The sequence below is a fragment of the Epinephelus moara genome, chromosome 11, assembly GCF_006386435.1.
Source record: "Epinephelus moara isolate mb chromosome 11, YSFRI_EMoa_1.0, whole genome shotgun sequence".
In the NCBI taxonomy this organism is placed as follows: Eukaryota; Metazoa; Chordata; class Actinopteri; order Perciformes; family Serranidae; genus Epinephelus; species Epinephelus moara.
Window position 1 is genome coordinate 30,069,482 of NC_065516.1, and position 27,441 is coordinate 30,096,922.

The window sequence follows — 27,441 nt, forward strand, 5'->3', positions numbered from 1 at the left end:
TTTGTGGCAGAGCACCCCTGTCTTTGTTTGTCTTTCTGGGCGGAGTGGATGCATTTTTCTCTCAGAAACAAAGTTGTAAAGTTTTATGCATGCCCAATTTCGGCGTCTGCAGCTCCTTACAACGTGTGAAAATCTATAAACTTAATTACCAGCAAGACCATGAAAGTTCTCCATGGGCATTAAATGTAAATGATTTTGAGTCCCCAGTGCTGTTTCTTTGCTCCGTGCTGCACACTATAGACATGCTCGTATGGATAACAACATGCAGGAGGCCTCCAGTGTGTGTAGAGCTGCATGTATGTGTGTAGCAGGGTGTCATATTTCTCTCAGCGTTGTACCCTGCAGGTCGTTTTGGGCAGTCAGGGCATCAATAATGCAGAGACCCTGGAGGTGACTTTGTCTCAGAGGAATACCAGTGTAAGGCTTCCCTCAGTATACTAGTTCTGTAGCCCATTACTGTCTGCCTACACACACACACAGGCTGTACTTAGCCCACAGTTTGGGAGCTATGTTTCACCAGGAAGCATTTGTTATGCCCCGAAGGGATGCTCCCATTTTAGTGAGCTAAAACAAACTTTGTGAACTAAACTAAGCTGGATAATCAACTGTTGTCTTACACAAACAAGAGTTTGTCTCAGCCCCAACCTATGATGTCAACCAGCCAACTCGTCTGCTCGGGTGATTAGAGCTAAAGACGGTTTTTATAAACAACAACGAAGTAGCAGCAGTAACAGTGTTGGCTCCACAGGGAAATTTCAACTAGCACCCATTCTTGAGTCTGAGGCAAAACATGGCCCACCAAAAGAAAAAACGCTTAAAATTATGAATGATCAACACACTTAGGCCTATTATGTTTCTGGGGTGAATTTTTAATTGATGATTTTTAAAGACCATTCATTGGGGTTTTTAGCCTTTCATTGATGGGACGCAAGGACAAGGCCTTTGTACATGGGGCACCTGCTCTACCAGGTGAGCTACTAGGCGCCCTGAAACATACTTTTTGAAGGATTTTTATAGATAAAATAAATATGAATTATAAAATATTTTGATCTGCTTTCATTTTTTAACCTCGAAACTTGGCCATGTCCCAGACACAAATTCACAACTTCAAACCATTTTAAAAATGTGTGAAAAGGCCTCAAAATCTAAGGCCCTGTTTAGACAACAACGGTTTCTCTAAAAACGGAAAAGTCTGTCCTTTGCGTTTTAGAAAACTTCCTTGTTTATATGACGACATTATTGAAACGATCTCCATTCACACGAAGCCGCAAAATCGAGTAAGGTAAAGCTGCAGTACCGGAAGCTGCAGTTTCAGGACCGCAGTTTTAGGACCGTTTAATTTTCCGAGCGGAGGCTGCAACCTGAAGTTTATTTTTATTTTTTTGCTATACCCAAATACTACTTTCTTATTAAATAGTTATAATCAGTGTTGGGCAGTAACGCGTAATTTGATTGATGAAGCCCAGGTAACTATACATTACCATTGCAGGTCCTCTCCGCTCCTCTCACCCACACTTGAGCACCCGTTATGGGATACACAGTGTCGGCCTGCCCGGCATGACCTCCGCAGTCCTCTCCACTCCGAGAAGAGCGGAGAGGACTGCGACCGTGTAAACGATCAGCCAAAACGCAACTAAAGTTTACCGTTTTCAGTTGAGATCGTTGTCATATTGGCGTCAGTGGCTTAGTGGTAGAGCAGGCGCCCCATGTACAAGGCTGTTGCAGCAGCGGCCCGGGTTCGAATCCAGCCTGTGGCCCTTTGCTGCATGTCATCCCTCTTTCTCTCCCCCCTTCACGCTTACCTGTCCTGTCCATTAAAGGCAAAATGGCCCAAGAAAAGAAATCGTTGTCGTATAAACGGGATCTAAAACTAGAGGCACGTACATAACATTGGTGTAAGAATGTACTGCTATTATCATACTTGTTTTTAAATATATATTTTTTGTGGAAATGTTGGCCCGTTAAAGATGTGTACCAGATTTTTGTCACCTCCATCAGATTTCTACACAAGCATCATTTAATCAGGCACAAAGCTCAAGAGTAAACTATATCACAAGGACTCCTGTCTCACTCCCTGGTTTTCCAAAAAGTGGGAATGCTGCTCAGGTGCTGGTTAGCTTTATTGATAAATTCCTTAAATAATATTGCTATCGGGAGTGTCTCAACCAAAACATGTCAACGCCGTAGACCTGCTAAACAAAACTAAGTAAGAAATACGGTTTAAAAATGAGCATTTTCATTAGCATTAACAGAACTCATGGCAACTTTGAAAAACAAAATGGCCTCGCACTACGACTGCTGTGAAATTAATAAATTAAAATAAGTATTTAACTTACTGTCAACTCCGTCAGATCTTACCTTTGACATCCATTATGTATACTATATAAGGAGAAAATTAAATCACTGGTAGATTGGCCCATTACAAGTTTTAATAGCCAAGACTTTGATGTTTTAAAATGTATTTTCCCATCCTTACTGAAGAATCAAAATCAAAAACAAAATAAGGTTTTGTCCCAGTTTTCAAGAATTAGTGCCAGAAAACAAAGGCAGTAACTACAGCAGAACTCCCCAAATATCTCATTTTGTATTTCTTTGCATGAGAGAAGATTTCTGCAGCGTATTAAGAATGACATAAATGTGCAATCATTGTCTCAGGATTTTAGTAAATCTGTCAGTAAAGCTGGCTGTTTCATGAGAATGAGCAGTGTTTGAGGCTTTTGTTTGTCTTCATCAGCTGCACATTCTTCAACTGCTGGTGCCTTTGGTGTGTGTGTGTGTGTTTGTGTGTGTGTGTGTGTGTTTGTGTAGCATACACACACCCACCCAAACCCTGATTACAATGACATTATTTATTCTATTTTTCTGTGACTGTCACTCTTGATTTAAGATGTAAGGACTTACTCTCTTAGAAACTTTTTTTGCATTTCATACACAGGAAATATAAGCTGCACTTCACACGACCTTGTAGTAGTCGCAGCAGCCTGCTACTGTCCTACAACTTCTACTTTGCATTTGTTTTACTTTCACCTGATAGCGGCACTGAACGTTTTTTGCACAGATAAGGAGCTAGAGAGGTGTGTGCCTGTGTGTGTGTGTGTGTGCAGCACTAGAGAGGCAGAGAGCGTTTGTGACTCGAGTGTTTATGACTCACAGGGGAGAACATACACTCCATAAATCACAGCCGTTATTGTGCTGCAGAGCACCAACTCTTAAAGGGGGAGGTTGAGAGGTTGGACTACTGGCTTGATGTGGTGATTCACGGGGAGGGCTGTAGCTACTCCCAGAGGTCAGAGGTCAAAGCCCAGTAGTGGAGCCTAAGCTCTTTGCACAGGCAGGGAAAGTCTGTAGATTGAGCAGTCTTCTCTAATGGACTTGTTGAGATTTTAGTGAGATTTTGGTGGTAATCTTTACATCAGTATTTGCCCAAACGCATAAATTGCCACGCTAAGACTGTGAGTGGCAACAGAAGTAGTTTTTTATTTGTGCAGAGTGTTTAAATTAAAGCAAGTCTTCAGGTTTTGCATAAGAATTTAACCCCCAGTTGTAATGGCAGTGAGTCTGACAGTTTTCTTAATATCACTTCAGGGCTAGATCTTCAAAACTCCAGTGGGTTTGAAAATTACACTTCAGTTTTCTTTAGCTTCTTGGCTTCTACTGACATTTCAAATGGTTTTATTACTTAAACTGATACCTCAGCATCAGGGGTCAGGGTCAGACCCACCACTGGGGTGTGACATGCTGCTGTCTCTTTTAATCTGGCTTGTCCTGCAAGTTAGGGCAAGTGCAAGAACCACTATGGATGGGGATGTAGTGTTGTTAGAGGCCTGGCCAGGACCATGGCTGGGTCCAGGACAAGGTGAGATTGTGAGCCAAGATCAGAGCCTGCTGTTGTCATAAAGAGTGTGCCTTGCTCCCACCGCTGTAGACGAGCTAAGACCACCATTAGGGGGGACTGTGTAGTACTGATTAAGACAAAGCTAGGCTGAATCTAAATGTCCACACTTCACTGCACTTGCAGATGCGCTGACTTTGCGGGCATGTTCCTGGGAAGTCTGGGAGTGCGGAGGGCTGTCCCAGATCCACAATTCATCCAGTCCACAAGAGGCCTAATGCAGACTTTCTGCAGACTTCCACAGGCTTGGAGTGCAGACCTGAGCAGACTTCACCAATTTAATTGCCCACAATCCATTTGGTTACATGGTAGTTTTTTTTTCAATAGCCGACCAATAAACAAAACTTATGTGTATCTTCAACAGTTACTGTAGCCTATTAAAAAAGAAATATATAGGCTATAGGTAATCAAAATGCGTTGTATTATTGCAGCTTACCCTCGAGGCTAGAAAATTGGCCGACGAGCTTCTGATATAACTAATAGGCCTACACAATTTATTTAGTCATAGCTCGGTCCTTACAAACATCTCTGTGTTTGAATGTCTGCAGTCTGTATGTTATACAGAAATGTATTTTGTTCACTCACAAAACAACCCTATACATGGGATTTATATCTCGTTATCTGCAGGGACAGATGAGCAGACAGAATGTGACAGCAGTTACCATGATTGTAATGGTTGCTTGAACGTTTCCATGTCTCGAGTGTCTGTCCTCTCAGACTTTACATGATGATGCTGAACTAGTCACAGTACGTACATACGACTGAAGTCTGTGAGGGATCGGTCTGCAAGTCCAGAGAGTGAACATTTGGATTCAGCCGTAGACCCTCAGTGACTCAGAGCCACACCTTGGGCATGGCGTGCTGCTGGCTGTGGTTATGCTGTGTATCCATGCACAGAAGCCGGGGTCAGGACCGTATTGATCCATCAGGTCGGGTGGTAGTGATGTCTAACACCTCTACTTTATCCAGCTGGTACGCTGTCTTCTGCTTCACCGTTACTACGATAATGGATTAATGCTTGACCGTTTATTTTCTGTAATAGTTTTTGAAATGTTTAACTTTGTTTTTTAGGAGGGATTCAGTCTGTGTCTGTGGAAAGGCCTGAGCAGATGATGTCATTATGGAGCTAGCTGATTTGAGACTTCTAGGCTTTGTGGTTTGCACTGAAGCGTTATCTTTCTGCTAAAGCAAGCACACAGTAAGCACGTTTATGGTTTGTTAATCTCTTTCAAAGAGTGCAAAGACCTCTGAGGCCTTTGTTTTGGCAGATTCTCCATCAATATGTTGACGCCTTCAGGGGCCAGTGGGCCTTCACATTTTAAGGACAAAAAATGTAACGCTTGGTGAAGAACCTTCAACTGGTTCCTCTCATCATAAATTGTTTTCTGGTGCGAAATGTTGCGTACATTAGAGTGAGCAGCAAGCATAACCAAACGTTTTGAAGGTATCACATCACTCTCACTTTAAATTAATTGAAACATGTCAATATGAAGATATTTTAACATCTACAGATTCTATAGACATCATTTTACTTTCCAGCTGTTTAACTACACTGATTCATTTGCGCTTCAACACCTTTAAAGAAGTGATAAGATAATGGGAACAGCATTGTTCTCACATGTCACTCATCGCTCCCACTGTCTCAGTTTACAGAGCAGAGCTTGTCGATGCCATCTTTAGAAGATTACATGTGTCCTGTAAACTGCTGCTTGTGGTTTGTGTATCTGCATCACGGTACTTCAAATGCTTGACATACCCCAATGCTAACCAGTGAGAAACATATGTGTGATAACTTCGTCAGAATCCACAAGTCTGGCTGGCGTCGCTCTTTCGACTCAATAGATTCATGGATCATACTTTCCAAGTTTATTTATGTGACCTGGCCTGATCTTTGCCTTCAAAAGTCACTGACCCCGACGTGATTTGAACACGCAACCTTCTGATCTGGAGTCAGACGCGCTACCGTTGCGCCACGAGGTCCTGCTATAGCTGTGGACATTTGAGACTTCATCTTGCTGCTGACATTTCCCCCCGTGAGAATTGTAACACTTGCAGGAGCTAATGCAGCAATCATAACACACACACACACACACACACGGGCGCATATTCACTCTTTCTTGCACACACTTTCTCACACTCTCCTCCCTCCCCCAGTTTCCTCCAGGGCACCAGTCTTTGTGTGGTCTCTGACAGGAACAGGCAACCCGCTCTGGTACAAAGACACAGATAATGGGGTGAAGAGAGCTATTGTCTGGGCTTATGTCGTAAAGTGTGTGTCTGTGTGTGTGTGACACAGAGAACAACCGCCTCTCTGTTATCCCTTACCCTCTACGGTGGATCAGATAAGAGGATACCTGATCAGACTAGGGTGGTGGTATGTCACTCATGCAATGTATGAATGAATGAGTAAAACTCAGTAGTGACTAAGCAGGTCACTGGGGCAGGAGCTAAATGACCGGCAGACAATACACACTGGCGCACCCTGCATATCTGCTCATGTCTGCTCTGCCCAATACTGAAGTCTCTCAGCCTGCTGCAGACCTGTTCAGTGTCGACATAGCTGGGATTATTCTCTGACTGCATAGTAAAGCCACCTGCTCCTTTTTCAGTGTCTTAAATTTGCAAAATTCTGCTGCTTATGTAACCAGATCTTCCATTTACATTTTCCTCACGATTCAAGTCTGGCTCAAGTTGCACTGCTGCTGCTGCTCAGTTTGCATGCTGTGCATTCCTATGCTGTTACATTTGGCAATGCCACATGAAGACATATCAAACTACCATGACATTTGCACTTTATAGTGAAACGTAGGTCCCTTTGCATGAGTTTTGGAGTCTTACGACAGTATTTGAAAGACATGTTGAAGATATATTTGTCAAGTTGTGACATGTAATATGACAGGGATCTAATTATAGTCCAGCTTGGTTATGAAGTTCCCAAGTGGTTGCAGTATGTTACCATACCTGTCAAGTGTCACATGTAATATATTTGATGTTTTAGTTGGCATCTCATAGTTTCATGTCATGGCAATAAAAAAGTGTGCGTGTTGTTCTCCTGGTTTCAAGCTTTAGCTCTGTGGAGGCTGAGACTTTGCGTCTGACTTGAGAATGTTCAACTCTTGCACAAAATGTTTCACTTTACAAGACATCGATGTAACTCGAGAGTGTTGATTATCTCAGGTTATACTGGTTTCTCCAGGTTTTACCTAATCTTTCTTCCTGTTTGCATTAAGGTGGACAGATATGTGCTGTTCTCACACTCAGCTTTACATACAGCTCCCCACATACACGGCTCAGCTTGTCAGAAAGCTGTACTTGTCAGATGTGTTTTGTCCCTGTGGTTTTTGTCCCTTTTTAATGATGAAATAATGCAGTACTGGCCCATTGTTTCTGTTAGGTACCAAGTTAGGGCCTGTCCCAATACTCACACTTCCCCTAGAAATACCCACTTGCATTTGGTTGTGCGCGATCACGTTTAGGCTAGTGGTGTCTCAAAACAGAATTGAGGTAGTGGAAGTGGTTTCCAACACTTAAAACCCGCCCTAGATTCCAAGGGAGCCCCAACCCACACTTTCAATGAAGTGGAAGATGAAATTTCCCAGAACACATTGCGAAGTCAGCAACTTTGTTACTGTACGATCTGAATGTAGGCGATACAGACAACAGATGGTTGGACTAGCGTAAACTCATCAACAACTGGGTTGAACACAGCGTCACTACTACGCGTGACGTATGCCTGCATGTTAGCCACACCAATTTGCATGAAGTTGTGTCTCATTTCTTAGGGAAGGATCTCTACCCTAATATTTCTCACTTCCCTCATCAAGGGTTATCTCGCAAACGATGGCACTCAATACCAAGTGGAAGATTTAAGGAGTAAAAATGGGATTGGGCCTATGTCTCATGACTTGTAGTGATGGTGCATTAATGTGGTCTGGAGCTTGAGAACAACAGTGTGGATGTGGTGTGTTGATCTGATGTGGGTTTCCATGGTAAAAATGACCTCAAGGCCGAACAGTGTTAATAACGTTACTTACCACAATCAAAGATGAATTTTCAGTCTGTCTCTGGAAGGACTTTACATGATGAGAGTAGCAGTATCTCTTTGGATGCATGACGATAATATGACTCTGATCCCATGTGGGAAACTCTCTTTCCACTTACTGGCTGAAGGCAGCACAGAGAAGTGCTCTGCTTGGAGACCTATCAGTACAGCAGATGACTCTGGTCCTCTGTGTGCAGAGTTTAGTTTTCGTCTAAGTGCATTAAACCATGTTAAAAAATATCTGTAGTCAGAGAGCTGCATCGCTGCAAGAGCCTGGCTTACACGTGTTGATTTAGTGGCAGAGATGATGGTTGACTGCTGAGTGTGCTAACACTTTATCAACTCCAGAGCTGTCCTCCCTACTCACTGTTACTGTACACTACAGTAATATGAATGACTGTCACAATGCACTCTTTGTTGGGAGGATCCACTCCCTCTCTGTTTCTCTTCAGTCCATTTGTACTGCTTGAACTATGTGTGTTCAACATTTGATTGAGCCCATATGTGCTCAGATGTCATAGCTGTGATGAAAGTTTCATTTTAGGTTGCCCCTAAACGACAATCTACAAACTCATAGATTTTCCATGTCAGCAAGCATTGATACTAATATTTATGTTTAAAGAATTCCCCTTTAAATCAGTCAGATCACATATATCTTTTAAGATAATTCAAGGTTCAAGAGATTCCTTGTGAAAAGCCGAGTTGCATGTTGTACGAATGAGATTAGCACCCATTACTAAGAAAGGAAAACCATGTTTTAAGTATGAATACAACATTAAAAGTCACGTCCTATATTCTCATCTCTTCAGGATTGGAGAGAAAGGATGAATGATACTAAGAAGTAGAATAAACAGACCTTTGGGTTTTGTGTGAGCTGAACGGCGAACATGACCAGTTGTGGCAGGTCTTACTAATACTTACCAGTATCCACCAAGGAAATTTGAGCTGTGTGTGTATGAGTTAAGACCTTGGTATTTACACCAAAGCATTCAGAGATGACCCCCACAACATAAAATCCAACCCAATCCCAGCTAGTGATGAATTCCCTGCTAATACTCTTGTAATGAAGAGGCCTTGAACTGATAATTCTTGGTGTGCTGGAGGCAAAGCACCACTGATGTGAGGCTCCCTACATCATTTCAACCCAAGTCAGATCTAAACAGTGTTTTTCAAATGCTTTCCTTCCATCCCAAACGCATTTCTGGGATTAAATTATGCGGCTGAGCTTCTGTCAGAGTCATATTTGTTCCTCATAATCCATCCGAGGAACAAGTCTGAATGAGGACCATGCCAAGCAGACATGGGGCATGTCAGCATTTGAACATTTAAAGACTTTTTTCTGCCCTGTGTAAAGCTGAAGGTCAGTTTGTGGTCTGTAATGACTACTGTGATGTCATGACGTGTCTTTCTTCTTGTGTTTTCAGTATGTTCTTTTTTTATAGTGGTATTATCGTGTGGTTTTTGCAATTTCTTTTATTTCTTTCAGTGGCTCTAACGGAACTGAATAATTCTCTTTGCTTCTGATTTCTCGTCTTTTCGTTTGGGAGTGCTCCTGATAAACTTGCCATCTCTTCCCTGCTAATAACCTCAGAAGGAAGGAAAATACCACACAGTTATTCCCCTCATGATTTGGACCATTTTGCCTGGTGAACCACATTGGGGTTCAGTACAACAGAGCCGTGCATGAAGGCATTTAACCACAGACCCGAAGACAGCTCAGTTTTGGAGGAAAAGAGACAGAGGGAGGGGAAAGAGTGAGAATAAAATGCAGAGAAAAGAGTGCGCAGACTCTTTCCTGACATGGTGAAGGAGGAAGAGCGGTCACTGAGCTGAGTGCTTTCTTTTAAGCCTCCTGTCTGGCTGAGGGAGAACGGGGAGGAAGGAAAGAAACACAGAGAGAATAAGAAAACCTTTCATTTCTGAATATCAAACATGGAAAATTTGACCATATTCTGTTTATATTCAGTACATGAATATATATGAAGCTGCTTTACATGTCCAGTAGTTTCTTCTACAAACCATACTGACAAAAAAGGCAAAGTGAATTGAGTCAAGACTTGAATCTGACTTTTTGATGCCTAAAAGTCTCTGTGTAGAAATGTATCACTTCTGAAAGTCCAATCAGGATGGAGAAAAACCTCCAATTAAAATCCTTCTGAAGCTAATCTAAATGCAGAGTATTTGTCACTGCCATCCGAGGTTTTACCATGATGGATATAGCCACTGTGACGTCACGTTGTGGTTTTTGCCTTCATTTTTCAGTCCCGGATGAAGCCGCTTGGTTTTGACTCCAGTGTAGTTCTTCTGGTTTGGTGTGTCTATGCTGCCTAATCACATATTTGAAAATAAATGCATTATATTGATTTTATTCGGACTGATGGTTTAGTGTGGCTTCAGCAGTGATGCGGGCACTGCACTGGATCATGGTGGTGAACAGGGAGTGGAGTTGGAAGGCAAAGCTTTCGATGTACCGGTCCATCTACGTCCCAACCCTCACCTATGGTCATGAGGTCAGGGTAGTGACTGAATGAATAAGATTGCGGATACAAGCGGCCAAATTGAGTTTCCTCCGTGGGGTGGCTGGGCTCAGCCTTAGAGATGGGGTAAGGAGCTCTGACATCCAGAGGGAGCTCCGAGTGGAGCTCCTCCTGTTAGAGGTGTTCCGGACATGTCCCACTGGTAGGAGGCCCCAAGGCAGACCCAGAACACACTGGAGGGATTACATATCTCAGCTGGCCTGGGAACACCTTGGGGTCCTCCAGGAGGAGCTGGGAAGCGTTGCTAGGGAGAGGGACGTCTGGGGTGCTTTGCTTGGCCTGCTGCCCTCACGACCCGGCATCGCAAAAGCGGATGAAAATTGATGGTTGGTTTTATTTTGAATGCTACTAACCAACAGACAGTCAGTGACCTATCATAACAGGCACATTTAATTTCTATTAGGATGATAAAGCGCATTTGGGTGGTATATATTATATTTTCCTCACATTTCCTGATGATTATCCAAAGGCAGAGTGCTCTATCTGCATTTCAGGTGTTATGTACTGTAGATACTTGAGTAATATTTTTTGGGGGGTAAAATAACCACCCTTAGCAGGCAGAAATGAAGTTTTATATCTGTTACACAATTTGCCAGCTAGCCTCGAAACTTGAAACCATTTCCCTAACGCAATTGCTTCTGTAGTTATTGCTCCCTGCCTTTGAAGGGCTGTATAATATATTAATGAGATTTCAGATGAGCATGTGTGTCCAGTGAATATGCTGGCGCAAAGCAGTATTCTCTACTACATATATAATCTTGTCTTTTTCACATTACACACATTATACATTTACACTTTAATATGAAGTGCTGTTGAGTCCACAAAGCACACAACACACTGTACAATCCCTGATGCAGCATTAAATAAGAACACCAACTGTTGCGAACATGCAGCAGTTCATTGTCGTTTGAGAGAAGCAGTTATTTATACGTTTCTCCTCTGAAAAGGTCGTGTTGGGTTGACTGCACTTTGTATAATGCACTGTGTTGATGCAGGACTTGATCTGCAGGACATGCTGTGTCTGAATGTGTCATGTATGCATGGATGATATTCATATGCTGATGCAAAAAAAGGGTCAAGACAGGTTTTCAGCTGAACAGCGGAGAGTGGAGGAGTGTTACTTTTTATGTAGCTATAAGAACAGATGAATATGACTCCTCCTGATATGAGCCATATGCTGACTTTGCAGGCCAACCAGCAGGAGATTAAGATATTTCATAACTGCTATCATGATGTCAATCCATAACCATGTCACAGAGCCCCCGTGTGCCAGCTGACTGGATCATTACATGAACCACGTGGTGATTAGATCAGCTGATTCCTGAGGAGACACACGCTGCTGCTAATTCCTTTGGCCTGGCAATGCAAACATGTTGCATGGCTTTACTTACATAAGGCTTCATATCCTATGTCTATATGGTCCAAATAAAGCTGATCTCATTTCACAGCTAATATGTCTTTTTCTTCTTCTTCCTCCAGGACCCCAGCTACTGGGTCCAGGTCCACCGCTTGGAGCACGGAGATGGAGGCATTCTGGACCAGGATGACATGCTGTGTGATGTGGTGGATGACAAAGACAGGGTGAGTCAAAGTGTATCAGGGATTCAGAGGAAAGGGGAGTATGTGTTTGCATAATTTATTTGTTTGTTTACTCTCCCAAACGGCCACTACCTGTTTTACAACCTCTTCTCATTTCCATTTTCCTCTGGCAAAAACAGAGTCTGAAACTTTGTGCACAAAGCGTTGGCAGTGCTACAGAGAGTTTCTCGAACATGTGCTCATGATTACACCTGTCTGCTTTTACTGTCTCGTCATTACCAAAACATTACAAAACACTTAACTCCTGCGCACCAGCATGTTCTGTGTTTAATCATTTCCACCTACTGGCAATCCTCTGCTGCTTTCATACAGTATGTGGATGGCTGAATGATAGAGTGAGTCCACTTTGATATGTGTTTGTGAGGGTGTGTGTTACTATAGTTTCCAGTATAAGGGTGTGTGGGCAGAATCTGTGTCAAAGGCAGCATGATATCACACTACTCACCCCACCCAATAAGTGTAAATGATTACCCACAATCCCACTGCATCCTTCCCATGGGAACAGTGCTGACTACACCTGAGTCACCAGCTGTTTGACTTTAATGTGGGACCAGTTAGTGAGCTATAACACCTCCTTGTGTCTTTGTAAGGAGGAAGTGGTTTGAATCTAGTCGTGGATGATTTATCTGGGTTCATCATCACTTCAAAGACATTCACGCTTAAAGCCGACAGCGCCATCATAATGTATTCCTCCAAAATGGTGATGAAACATACGAGTTTCGCTTGAAAGTGTTATCTCTGATGCCTATCTGTTAACAGTTTTCTCAGGATATCTGATGTCTTGGAGCCGCTGCTATCTTGTGAAATCTGAAAATATACCCTCTCAAGAACACTGTGTGTCTAACGCTGCTGTTTCATGTTGAAACAAACATGTCCCACATCTGAGGTTTAAAGTTCACGAGCTGTGAATTGATCTGACTGAGTTGGTCTGTTTGATGCGCAGGTGCCTTTTGGATTTTGTGTGCATTTGTGCATGAATAAGAACCTGAAGAGTTTGTGTGCATGTGCATCCACACACCTTATAATGACTGTGGTAGGTGCCATGGTTACGCATCAGGTGGGATTAGGGGTGGGAACAGCTGTTTTGCACCTGCTGTCTGAAACTCTCCTCTCCTCTCCTCTCCTCTCCTCTCCTCTCCTCTCCTCTCCTCTCCTCTCCTCTCCTCTGTGTGAGTATCTACTCCCCCTGGTGGACGATTGGGCTCTTTACATCCCACCAATGACAGAATATTGAACTCATTGCCATGACAAATGTTACCCTGATCAATTAACAAGCACAATAACAGCTGATTTTTGATTACCAGTATAGTTTTCTACACCCTATACCTGTATGATGCTGTCAAACTCTAGCACTATCAGTCATCCTAAAACATAAACAGTGAAAGTACATTCCCAGGACTGACATGCTGTAGTAAACTTTGTCAGTGGTGACTGTAAACGCCACAGAGTGCATAGCTCAGCTGGATGTGAGCCGAGACAACTACCTTTACACCAGTGGAACAGCCATCTGTCTGTGTGCGCACATGATTTTATCTCGGAGTGTGTGGGTGTTTGCTCCTTTGTGTGTGTCTGTGTATATAGTTGTCAGTAGTAAATCCAGTCTGTCCAGTTCTCTCTCTCTACCAGCTACTGCCTCCGTCCCTGTTTTACTCTACTAACAGTCAGGAAGGAGCACAGTTAATCAGACCTGCTGATTTTAACCTATTAATGACAGCACTGCGCTTATAGTTGTGGAATGGGCTGTGCTGTTAATCAAAACTTATGTGATTAAAACTTGAGTTATTTTCTCCTGACATATTTCCCTTTTTTTAAACATTGCTTTTCATTGTTAGTCAGGTGTATTTGTTCTGTGTGTGGCCTTCAGCAGTATACTAACATTTCAACTACATTCCCGGTTTCAGTGGTATTAAAGATTACATACGACGTGCAAGAAAGAATGCATTACAACCATAACAAGCTGCAGGGAAAGTTATTTACTAAGTGTAGTGATTTCATTCCACTTGCACTCATCATTCAGTTGCAATCGGAGTTTACAAGTTATGCTATCTATCTGCTCTGTATTTTCCACTGTTAATCTGATGGGGGAGAAAGTTTCTGTAGTAGAGTAACTGATGGGCCACATGTAAGGGAATAAATCTTATAACATGTAAGCTGTGAGGTATTTGTGCTATCTATGTCTTCAGACAGTAAATGGCACTGATTTATTGTAATACTTAAGTGGAGTGAGAGCAGTCCTTAAAAAGCATTTATTACAATGTGATCTGAACACATGACCTTCTGATGTGGAGTCAAGTGCACTCCTGTTGCACCATGAGGCCCTACACATGACCTCTCCTGCAAAGTTACAAGGCTACTACAAGGCAGCGTCTGAGGTCGCTATTGTCTTATAGTTTCCTTTTGGCTCTGCACAGGCACCTCACCTCACCGATATTACTTAAACTTAGTAGATGGATGGATAGATTGTTCTGCACTGTTCACATGCCCTGCCAGTTTGTAATGTTTCCATTCATGGAACGGCTGTGAGCTGTGAGGTATGTGTGTAATTTCTTTGAACATTTCAATGGCAAAGCTTCAATGGAACACATCAGAGGAATGAGTGCAGTCCTTAAAAGTCACTGACCCCGACGTGATTTGAACACGCAACCTTCTGATCTGGAGTCAGACGCGCTACCGTTGCGCCACGAGGTCCTGATGGTTACCTTTATCTCTAACCTAAGTTGACATAACCTGGTTTACAAAGCAAAACAATTCCCTTAAAAAGCAGCGTGCCACATTTGTGCAGTTCAGACTGGGGTGTTAGACAGGACTCAGGACCCCTGCAAACACAAAATCTGCAAGCTCATAGACCAAATACTTGCCATTATCTTTGATCTTTTTTAAGTAACTTTCTCTTTGATAACCCTTCCCTTGTATCAGTTAGGTAAAATTGTGCGGTAGCTGCTCCAAAGCTTTGGAATAACCTTCCGCTCTCAGTCAAATCCTCCATTGACACTTTTAAGACAAATCTTAAAACATACATGCTTTCAATTGCCTTTGGTTGTTTGGAGTAGGTTTAATATTTTAGTATTTTATAATCTTTTTTACGTATGTGATTGTTCTTAACGGTTTTATTCTGTTTTATGTGTGTGCACATTTTATACTGCGACATATTTGTGTGTCATTCTTTATTTTGTACAGCACTTTGGTCGAATGCAGCTGCTTTAAAATGTGCTCTATAAATAAACTTGATTGGATTTGATTTGATTTGAACATCAGTAAAAATAGGCAACATTTAAGATAATATTTTGACTATGTTTGTAGGTTGGCATTGATAAAGTTTGTTTCCGTCCATACTTGTCTCTTCTGTGTAATCACTGTCTCTGTTTCACTCTTTTTCCTCAATAATTTACCCATTTCTAAATTTCTCGAACAGACCCTATCTCCTTCACTGTACACCAGACTGATACTCTTTACTGTGTATTTACTGACTGCTGATTTCCATGTTGTTTTGACGTTTTGCTGCAACAATTTCTGTCACATTCAACTGTAAATAAATAATTTCTCATGTACCGTGTGTCACTGTTGTGACATGGAGACAAAACAGAGCAGAGGGGAGTTAAACTGTTGTCACTTTGCAAGTTTCGGGGGCTCTACCGTTGGGAGCACCCAAGCCTCGTGTGTGTGTGTGTGTGTGTGTGTGTGTGTGTGTGTGTGTGTGGTGTACGTGAGATGTCTGGCTCAGGTTCAGCCGTCAGATTATCATGCTGTGATTCATATGCAGTCATAGAGCTGCATGCTGCAGCCTGCCTGTCTCTGCTCCACAGATCGTCACATCGATGATCTAACTTGTATTTCACATGCATGAGGAATATAAAAGAGTGTGTGTGTTTGTTGGTTTTAGGTCAGGTTTGGTGTTGCATAAGTGTCCCTTTTGTTTTTTTCTGAGTTTGGTTCTAGTGTGAGGTTGAGTGCTTTGCCTGCATTTATTTGCCTGTACAGATAATTTTGACGAAATGATGATCGTTTGTTGGTGACATATTTGTTTAGATCACAGAGGTTATGGAGGTGAAGTGGTTTCTCTGAGCAGGGCATTTTAGTCACACCTTGTCTGTCCACCATGTCCTCACACTGCCTGTAGTATTATATCTGTTATTAGTGATATATGAAGTACTGTAATTATTCAGATAATAGTCTATAGATTCCAAATGGGTCATTGAGGTTTCTTTGCAGTTGCAACACAAGCTTTTTGGCGCACTGCTGCCACCAATTGGACTGAAGTGTGAAGCAGTAGTTTGGCTGAAGAATGGAAATCTTCTTCTTCTTCTTCTTCTGCTAGGCCAGATGATTCTGTAAAACTTGTTTTGCTGGAATATTTTTTATCTGTATTTAAATGAGTTAGAAGTGCCAATGTGCTTTATAGTCGATACAAATGTCTGTCTGTGTCCTCTTCTCTTTGCTGTACAAAGTCAGGATGTTTCTCTAATGCTGAACAGAAAGCTTTGCTGAGGATCCTGTGGTGTGACAGTGTATTGTCTGATGCCAAATCAGAATCTTGTGTGTTTTAAATTACGTCAGGTTCAAAGCCTTTCAGGTGCAGAACAAGAGGTGGATTATTGTGCAGTCCATATTGGTGAGTTGCAGATAGTAGCAGAATGTGTTAGAAAGCAACCAAGTGTTATTGCTCGGGGTAACAAAGAGCTGCATACTTACTAGAAACCGCAGTGATATTGTATTGATACAAGAGAAAGTAATCAAACCATCAATTACAATGAGGATACTGAACACTATGGGATCACTGTATCCTCCAATTGCAACCTAGTGGTGTTGTGAGTAAAGGTTAAAGCTAATCTGACTTGCCATGACAATAATCTCAATGAAATAATTGAACTGTAATGTCTATTTCATGAACAACTATCTAGACACAAAACAGCTGTGTTTCAAAGGATAGTACAGACTGTGGTCTCAGCTTTAGACGCACTGCTGATAATTTCAAATGAGACGATCTCCTGTTTTGCTAAGTCTTCAGCAGGACTGAATGAGCCGCCAGCAAAATGACACAACCACATACAGTCAGTCAAGAGTGTCTCAGAAAGAGGTGTTAACTTTCATCGAGCTCAAGAGCCTTAGGTTAGACTTTTGAAAATTCATTCAGTGTGGAAAAAATGCCTCTGATAGCTATGAAATGGCTGTGATACCGACACTTCATCCATACACCAGATGGCAATGTGGCAATTAAAATGACTCCTGGTTAGGAGATGGCCTTAGGTAAGGAATTCACAATATGGGTCTGCTGAAATGAGTTTATAAAGGAATGAAACGGGTGTGATATGGCCAATTAAATAAAATTAGATGAAACTTTAATGGTCATTGCGGGGAAATTGGGCAATTGCATTAGCATTTAAAATGGTATATAACACTTCCAAACTGTTGTTGTTGCGTAAGACAAACTCATTGTTTGACACAGAAGTGAACTTATTCCTGTAATTAAGCCGTCTGAATGTGAACTGTGAGATTGTGAGTTTCAGATTAACAAGCAGAAGTCATGTATTATGCAGTGTTTATGTATGCAAATGGGGGAGGGGAACGTGCGCAACATACATCCCTCCGTTCAGTCAGATGTGATATTTTTATTTGAGGTAAATGCAAGATTAAATTCAGTGTCAGGGTAAGACATAGACGTAAAATACCAAATTACATCACACATAAAGATTGAGAATGTCTGGTTGTCATGACATCACTGCCTATAGAATAGGGGTGGAAGTTCCTGTGTGGAACGTCTTCGAGAAATTAACGAAATTGAGATGCAGTGCAAACTCTGTAAGGTTAAGCTAGCATATCACAGATCAAAAACAACTATGCACAGCCATTTTAGAGCAAGCCATCCAGCAGAAAGTGGGGCCATGTCCGCACATCAGCAGTCGGTATCAAGCTTTGTCACCTGAAGAAGTAAGTTTGACGATCGGCGTGCAGAACAAACAACGGCCCTCATCTCTAAGATGATAGCAAAGGACATGTGACCCATTAGCTTCGTTGAGGGGGAGGGATTTCTGTCTGATGGTCTTGAGTACCCACCCTTTCCTTTTTCTACCCCCCTCTATTCAAACATCATTAACCCTTCACACCTGACTGAGCCTCATCGAGCTTGTCAGCTTGCTTAGTGTGCAAGATGCCACCTCGATATTTCATCTAAAGGGAGCTTGATAACAAATAAGCGAAGATGATTTGGTGTTTGTGGTCTGGCTCTCCCTGTCATCAGAGGTGAGCCTGTCCCATGGGCTTAATGAGTGTCGAGGCGAGGGATCAGTCCTCAGGGGTGATTAACGGAAAACGCTTGGTACAGCAGAAGTACCTGAATCAGCAGAGCAGTGTAAGGTGTTTTGGAGCAGGTGCATGTAGGTGCGGACTTGCATCCTGGCAAACAGTGCAGTGACACTTGGAAACCACACAGAGGCACTCAAGCCCAAGTTATAGCAGTCTACAGTACCGTGTGTGTACAGTCTGCTGCACTGAATCTGAGTGCACATCATTTGTTTTTTTTTGGGATAGATACGAGTGTCAGAATAACAGAATAACACATTGCCAAAAACCTACAGGAAGTACAGAGACAGGAAGTGAGAAAGCCTAACTGGACCTAACTGAACTGTCCACATCTGACCGTGTCCTCTGTTAGCACTAATGCGGCCTGTTTATAATGAGGACCACATCCATGGCTCCTGTGGTTGAGCTCCTTGGACAATTGGCATTTTCTTGGCCCCTGAAGTTGGCATTACCATGGCAACGGCTGTCGGGTGCCAAGTGGGCACCTGTGCTGGGTCGAGATCAAGCCGTGAGTGAAATTAGCCAAGGCTAAAGCAGGGTCCCAGCAGCTGCCCCCTGGTACCAGAACACTGCCGGGGGAAATCAAAGACTAATTACTCTGTTTGTCTGTGCTGTCTGTGTTTGTGTGTGTGTGTGTGTGTGTTTGTGAGTCCTCTTTTGGCACAGATTGAAGACTATTGTGTCTGGTTGGCTGTCTCTCACCAACATCTCTCAGACAGTGTAATGCATTCATCTCACATATTTTGAGCTCAGTATTCTGTATTTGCTGTGCATCTTTCCAACTTAGTATGCATCTCTGACTAGTGCACTGGTTTTTGGACATTTTAGTGGATTCATGGAGCCTCATTTGAAGTACAGTATGAGAAAGTTGTATTTTCTGTAGGTGGTAATGTGCAAATAGAATTTAAACTGTAATTTATTTTATATTTTTACCACAGTTTGGCGCTCAGTTGACAGACTTAACTCCAGCAGGTCTGGCTTTCTGTATTCTTGTGCCACTCCTAGTCATTGCAAAAATGTACTATATGGACTAGTTAAATTTACCCATAAGCACCAGAAATAAGATGGTACATCCTAATAATTAAGCCGGTCACCTCTCTGCAAGCTACACTGTGTCATAGAAGTGCTATAACCCAGATGCTGCCCTCTGGTGGCCAAACAGCTCAGAGGAAGTCGTCCAGATCTGATTTGTCAACTAATCAAAGAGACCCTGACTGAGTTTGGGTACATGCGCTATCTTTAAGGCTAAATTGATTGTTCTCAGGTAATTAAATCTTGAGAGCTCGGAGCTCTTGGCAACAATGTTTGTGCATGGCTGCTTTCACTTCTGTAAATGGCTACCAAAGGACACGGTTAATTCGACTTTTTCGTCTTGCAAGTCAGTTTTGTCTCTTAATAAACCACAACCTGTATCGCATGTTTGTTAAGTCTCCAGTGGATGCAAAGGCTCTAAATGTGGTATATTTGACTTGATAACCCTCTGTGAGCACCTGCTACCCCTCTGACAGAAGGATGCATGAACTGGGGGTTAAATACATGCAGGAATGTATAAAGCCATGACAGTTTCTCTAGTTTACTGCCAGCTATCAGCACCTGTTTCTGCTCAGAAACAAACCCCCTCAGACTGACACACATCCTCTGATTGACACCCCGATTCAGGCAAACACATGGTTATGTGCTTGAACTTTGAGAGGTGTTACTGCTGCTCAGCATGGAGACAATAAAAATGAACACTCCGACAAAACGAGACATCACGCTCATATGTTCACATGAGAACACGCATACAGAAATAGTCTGACAGAGTCGCACATGCCCACACATACACCCTGACAGACACACACCCTCCTGTAGTCAGCTGTAATTAGCCTGTAAGGACCAGAGTCAGCTCTGCGTCCTAAAAGACTCCAAGTGGTAGCGGAATTTATCCTCACCTCCGCTGCTCTGCTCAGAGGCTCGTGGGCGGAAGCAAGCAGTTTTTCATTTTATTTTCCTCTGGGGCTTTGGATTTATTGTCTGTTGTTGCTTGTTTATTAGGTTCCTAGTTTTTGAACTTCACTTACTCGGGGAAGATTTGTTGAGCACTGTTGTTCTTTTTCAGCAACTCCCTCTTTCCCACTCATGCAGTTATAATCCCTCACAGCGGGGAGATGCCTCGGTGCTTTTTTCCATCGGAGGCTGAACCACACACAGGCCTTTACTCTTTGCAACTCAGTAGTCTCTTTGAGTGCAGGGTGGTTTAAGTCGGTAACTGTATTTAAAAAATAACCATATAATAGCTATACTGTGCTATTATGTGCAGATTGTTTTCAATTAAGCAGATGCTATGGAACCTGGAGAATCATCAGTCTCAAGCTGGTAATAATGATGGTAGTATATAGCACTGCTTCTTCTTTTAAGTGTGATATACTGCATATAATGATCCAAATATCTCATGATACTGTGTAAGGTGGAGAGGAAATATGCCTCTAATTAGGCAAATCCTTTAACCGGTAGTCTGTATTCACTGCATTATGCTTTTATACAAGGCTATGAAACACTGTACACCAAAGTACTACTAAGTAGCACCGTCTCATCCTTTTTAAAACAAACACGGCCAATATTTAATGACAAATGTCCAGGCAACAGAGGCAATTGTACGATATACAACATAATATAGATTATTTGTCTCATCTTCACTGTGTGCTGTGTGAACAGCTTTGACTGCAATGAATGGGTGGTCACTTAAGGTCAAGCAGTCTTTGTCTTTTAATTCTATCCATGAGGAAATTCAATTCAATAGTTTATTGTCATTGCTCACAGAAAAACAACGAGATAATGACTTGTGCAACCAATGAAAACAGTACACCAGCTGCGAGAGCTCCGAGCCGCTGCGTCTGTGCGCGCCGTCATTCTCTTTTCTCAAAATCTTTTTTGCAAGAGTCATGGCAAATTGGCCAAATAGTTTTGTTGTTTTCCACTAGGGTTGCAGCTGTACGCCTGTTTTAAGGAACACTGTGATATTGAAATTGGCAGTGATCATACGGTGTACATTTGCTTATCTACGATATTGGAAAAAAATGCAACTAGACGGAGAATCTCAACTTTTACTTAATTTACTTTTACACAAACTGTCATTTGAAAAATGGTTTCACGTTTAAATTCAAGTAAAAAAATGTTTGTTCAATCAAAGGAAATTCCTCTGGTTTTCTTCCTTTAAGGGTCATTTTTGACTTATAATAATCTGTAATATTCTGATACCATGACATGGTTATTGTACCGTGAAAATCTCATACCATTACGAGAAAATGCATGTTGAAAATGTGTGAAAAGCCTGGGAACTGTGTAGTACTGGATTGTGGAGTTAAGCTGCTGTTTTTATAATTTCTATATCCAAGATTTTTTTGGCGGGCCTGAAATCATGGCCCCATGAGACCCTAGAGAAATCCTTAACATAAAACAACACTACGAATCAATGTCGTTTCCCTCAACCCCTGTATGTGAGCGTCAAGTTCTACGTTCTGTGTTCCACAAGCTCTCTTAGCTCTTTCAGTCTAATAAATACATAAATAAACACCGCCAGCAGTTACTGGTCACTGCTATGGATGTGTGCTTTGTGCTAATGTTAGCTGCTGAACGAGAGGCTGTCCCGGTGCAGCAGCTCTTTTGTTTTTCAATTCAGAAGGTGTGTGTGCTACTTGGTTAGCTGCACGTTGGCTCATTCTGTTGGTTGGGGGGGTGTACGTTACTGTGGGACTGGGTGAGCTGCTAACAAGAGAGCTCATTCTTCCTTTCAGCTCAGAGCAGAGGATAATGCTTATTTTGTCACAATTTTGAAACCATATATTCGGTGATTTTCATTTTATTATCATTAATCATTCAAATTTGTCTGGTAGTTCATAGCATTTTTTCCATCATGTGACATTACACATAGACAGACTTTAAACTGAAACATGTATGTTAGGAATTACAGTGAGGAATGTGTGTGTAGTCTGACATGTGATGATGTGGAACAAAGGTTACCTGGCGGTCTTGAACCTCGAGCATCACTAGTGCATGACAGCCTGCTGAACCTGCTGATATGGACCTGCTGAGCCACCAGCAAAAATAACATTGGTCCTTTCCTGTTTACAAAACTCCTGCTTCAGCTGTATAGCATATGCAGTCTGACATACACAACCCGTGTGCCTGGGGTAAGAATGATATTACTCCATATTGCAGAGCAGCAGGCAACTCCTCCATCTTCTGCTGCGGTTTCCTGTAAAACGGTTGAAATCAGGTCATGTCACCAAGCCTTTCTTTTCGCTCGGAGGCAACCCAGCTAGTCACGTAGGTGTCTTTGATTTCTCATCCATGACAGCTCCCCTACAGGAAGAGATTTCTGCCGATGTGCCAAATTGCTCCTGACATGGCGTCAGCTCGCCTGAATACTGTCTGGAAATGTCGGGCTGTTTAACCAGAGCTGTGGATAGGCAGTGCCAAAATGGGGAAAAAAGTGTAGGGACACACACACAGACAATTACACATTTACACACCTATGTAGAAAAATAAACATGCACGTACCCACACGCACATACACACACACACACACACAGCAGCGACACACACTACCACCCTCATATCGTGCTCATGTGTGTGTCATGCAGGAAGATGTTTGTCCTGGTTGACAGCTGTCAGGGCTGCTTTGGTTCCAGTGTCTGGATTCTTTGCCATACGAGCCTATTATCTGCAGTGGTGGAGTCCCATGGAGGGGCTCGGCATTGCCCCGGGGAGCCGATTTGGGTCAGCCGACATGAGACAGGCCTTAAACTGAGGTGACAGATACAGACCCCCTACTGGGATCCCGTGCTGCCCTCCCAAAGACCCCCGGAGGGGTGTAACTAGGAGCACTGAGATAACAAAGGAATCGTTTTCCCTCTATTACCCATATGTGGCGAGCGCTGCACCCACAAGGCCCACTGGCATCAGACAGAGATCCAGGGGAAGAGACATTGTCCTGGTTTCCACTGTGGAACTGGATGAGTTATGTTTACTATTCATCCTTATTGTCTCGTTATGTGTCTGCAGTGAGTCTGGCCCATTTCAGAGGAAGTCATCTCCACGTTTGAGCCTTCTTCACCTCGCCTCATGGGGGCAACCGTGCATTCTCCACGTGGCTCTAGAGTACAATTGTCCGCGAGGAAATTACTTATACAGAGTCACAGCCAGTTCAACAGAAACCGCAATCTTAAACAGAAAACTTCAATCTGCCATCAATTGCTTATTCTTTTGAATATAGACCTATTTCTCTCTCACCCCGCTGCCTCTCAGCTCCTTGTTAAACCAAGCGAGTGTCTCTTCTGCATGACAAGTATCCCTCTGTAGCTTTTGTCTCAAGAGTCTCCACACCATGAGCGGCTGTTTTCAACACTTGACTACTCCTCTCAGAACCATATATAATTACCCTCACAGATCCAAAGTCACTCCAAGGTTATGTCTGAAAATTGGCTCTCAAATACGCCTTGGAGGGAAAAGCTCTGTTTTAGACCGGGTTGGTTTATTACAGGTGATGTGATATCCACCAGGCTAGTTGGGATTGTGAGCTGCGTGTGGGTTTAAATATTGTAGTAATTAGTATAGCTGAGAGTATGGTGCAGGGGCTAATAGTTGGAGGCTTTGGAGAAGATTTGCATACACATGTGCAGGAAACCTGAATCAACAAAACACATTTATATGCATATTTGAGCTACAAAAGGAGGGAGGGAAGTAAACAGGAAATAAAATGGAAAAAAAGCAAGAAAAATGTGAAAAAGAAAAGATTATTGAACAAAGGAAATAATGAAAGACATCAAACCAAAAGTAAGAATCAAGCACTGTAGGAAGGAGAGAAGAAAACCAGTCCAGGCATTGCCACAAACTAGGCTGAGCCTGGTGTTGGCGTTGTACCGAGCTGAAGTTGACACTGGCACGAGGAGGGAGGGAGGTGCCAGGGCCAGAAAGCTAAGCCTGGTTTGGAGAGCTTTAGACGGGCATATTGTAGCAGACAGAGGGCTGAATCCGCTCTAACACCACGGCTGTGTGCTCTCATTGCCTCCCTCCTCGTGAGAAAAGGCTAAAGACCTCTTCAGATTATGTCCTGCTCTGCTAAAATACTGCAGGCTCACAGACACGCTGAAGTGCCACACAACTGCTGGTCGGTGTGATTCGTCACTTGGCCTGGAGTGTCCTTATTGTTCAATGGTTTTTAAAACCAAGTGTGAATAATGGTCAGTTCCTTTTTTTTTCTTTTTATGTTTTTTTTTAAACAAGGTATTTTTATTGATTATTCAATAAGATGTACAAAGCATCAACAAACAAACATCAAACCAACAAGGACAGAAATCAGCCCCAGCCACCCACCAACCCAGAAACAAGCAAAGGAAGCCAGACCAGCGAAGGAAAATAAAAGACAAAAAAAGAATTAGAATATATATACATAAATATAAAAATGAAAGAAAAATAATTTAAAAAAATATACATTAAAAAAATAAATAAATAAATAAAATTAGATAAAAAGAAATATAAAAATAATAAAATATAAGGAAATAAATAAATAAAAATGATAAAAAAATAGGTATTTAAATTTTAACTAAAAAAAAAAATATTTTCCTGACAGGATGAATAATTGTTTTCAAATTCTGTCCCACCCTAACGCTTTTTGAAATAGTATTTAGACAAAGGAGATATTTTTCTGGTAATACCAGTCTGCTTGCACTACTGCGATTTCAATCAATTGCAATAAAGCTGAAATCATTAGTCAGTTAACGAATTATTCTGTCAACAGAAAATTAATTTGCAGCTCTCTTAAGAATCCTTCAAACATCCTTCAGTTCCACCCACTCAAATGTGAAGGGTTTGCTGCTTTTCTTTGTCAGATGTTGAAATTAATTAATTTATTTCAAGGTTCTGTTTAAAAAAGAAATTTTAAGACACCACCTTGTAAGATGATGGGCATTTTCTCATTATTTTCTAGCATTTTATAGACAAAGTGATTAAAGCAAGCTGCAATCTCTTGGGCTGAAACATGAAGCCAACGCAGAAGCGCCAAAAAATGGAGCGAAAATGGATCTTCAAACACACCCTCCCAATTTGGCGGTACTATTTCAGCCGCAAAATTTTCACAGCTCTCCCTTTGCATTGCCTATGCTGCTACTACCCTGCATCAGTACTGCTGCTCGCTCTGTCAGCCCCACCTCCACCCCAGCATCCACCTGCAGGCTCCAGCTAAGTGGGGGAAATACTTAAATATTAATCATCACTCCCCAATATCCCATGTCAACATATCTGCGAGGAGCAATGGAGTCTGTAGGCGCCAAACTCTAACTATGTTGTGCTGTTGAAATAAACATTTAAATGTGAGTTGTCTGACTGAACTGCAGTTGCTTTAGTGGCCACTTGAGGCTGAATCCAGAAGCCAGTCAATCACTACTGACCCCTATATTAAAATGCTCAACTTTACAACAGAAGTAAACATGTTTACAGCCTGGGTAAAAAATGGTTGTGGTCTCTATAGCTTATACTAACATTCATGACACCTGTACTTTAAGCTGTGTATATTTAAGGTTGGGACCGCTTTGTACAAACAGCAGATATACAGATAATATTTAAGCTTGAGAAACTTCATTTTCTAAGTCATATGGACCACAGTGACTGAATGCTGTGTATTTAAAGGGTTTTCTCTGTCTTTAATATGCAGAATATCTCCGTCTTTTTGTCCTCTGTCTCTCTCCGCATTAGAAGTCAAGAATACTAAGAGCTGTGTCTTATAGAGGGTATCTGAAGGTCAGTGGGCCAATTTGAGAGAATGTGTCTCAGTGTGTCTTTGTGTGCAGCCGTGTTTTTATCCAGAAGGGATTTTTAGGTAAAATTGTAAGACCCCTCCACCACTGAGCCTTCCTTCTCCCTTTGTGCTTTAAAAAAAGCTCATTCATCACATGCAGTGTGTGTGTATGTGTGCGTACAGTATGTGTGTGTGTGTGGTGCTACATGGAGAATCTTGAGAGTCCCTGCATGAATGCCTTATGTCTCCTCCACAACAGATGTGCCACAGCCTAGGGCCTCTCGGTTGTAGCTCGTTATGGGAATGTGTGTGTGTGTGCGCGCGTGTGCGGGAGGACTGCGTGCTATTCCCATTCGGAAGTCAGCGGGGAGTTTGCCTATAAAAGGCACAAATAATAGGCACCCATTTATCTCTGAAGACACTCATCCATCAGCGTACACACACATACACACGCACACACACTTCTGATGGTTTGCGATATTATTGCTGTGTTGTGCCAGAAGCACTGTCCTGTATACATGCATTAGTGTAAATGTCTGTCTTTACACAGAGGGAGGAAGAGTCATGTGACACGCTGTGTTGTCCCCTGTCAGTAACTCTCTCTGGCTTCCTTGTTTAAAGGCTATTACACTGTAAAAACCCTGATTCACTCGCTGACACTGTGTGTGGCCTCACCTAGTGATGACACCTCCACAGGACACACAAACAGCTCTCACTACTACAGCCAACCCTCACTAGAAAAGTGTGGTTGATTCTGTGTGTGTACTCTCCTGTCTTGTCTCATTTAGAGTCTAAAATGCCCATTTTGTGCATGGATGTTTTTGACAACTGGAATTAAGATGGAGTCTCTTCAATGAGACGTCATCTTTTTCCTCGTATGATCTAATGTAGTCAGGAACAACCGTTGGTGGGGTTTGACAGCGTGCTGAGGGACATGACATGAACAATTTATACTTCAGAAGGAAAATAAAAATGGAAGTTACCTCAAACAGGCATTTCCATTCATATTTTCCCTCTTCTGGCTTTGAAAGCAGCCATAAACTGCAGGCTCACTGACATGATGTTACATACCTCAGGACTAAAGCCAGCGCAGTTTACCTAACATTGCCATGGGGACACAAATGCAGGAAAATAAATATTTATGTTTATGGGTTTTGGGAAGGAATGCAGCTATACAGATGCTGTCAATGAAAACCTGAGAATATGCTTTCGTATAAACATGTATGTGTCTGGTTATCTGGTTTTACATCTTCCTGTCTGTACATGTGTTTTTAAAGCTATACTATGCAGGATTTGGCAG

General features: G+C 42.2%; 1 protein-coding gene and 2 non-coding genes across 6 annotated transcripts in view; 1 reads left to right on the top strand and 2 right to left on the bottom strand.

Annotated features, from left to right (window-relative positions):
- The window catches only part of pard3aa (par-3 family cell polarity regulator alpha, a), a 415,766-nt gene that overhangs the window by 37,861 nt on the left and 350,464 nt on the right, over positions 1 to 27,441 (top strand). For all 4 annotated transcript variants that reach the window (XM_050056584.1, XM_050056585.1, XM_050056586.1 and 1 more), the window contains exon 2: positions 11,951 to 12,052. In XM_050056584.1, the coding sequence (XP_049912541.1) occupies positions 11,951 to 12,052 (102 nt within the window). The remainder of the gene's footprint in view (positions 1 to 11,950; positions 12,053 to 27,441) is intronic.
- Positions 5,801 to 5,872, bottom strand: trnaw-cca (transfer RNA tryptophan (anticodon CCA)). Its single transcript has one exon. It is a non-coding gene; the product is annotated as a tRNA-Trp (tRNA).
- trnaw-cca (transfer RNA tryptophan (anticodon CCA)) lies at positions 14,687 to 14,758 on the bottom strand. Its single transcript has one exon. It is a non-coding gene; the product is annotated as a tRNA-Trp (tRNA).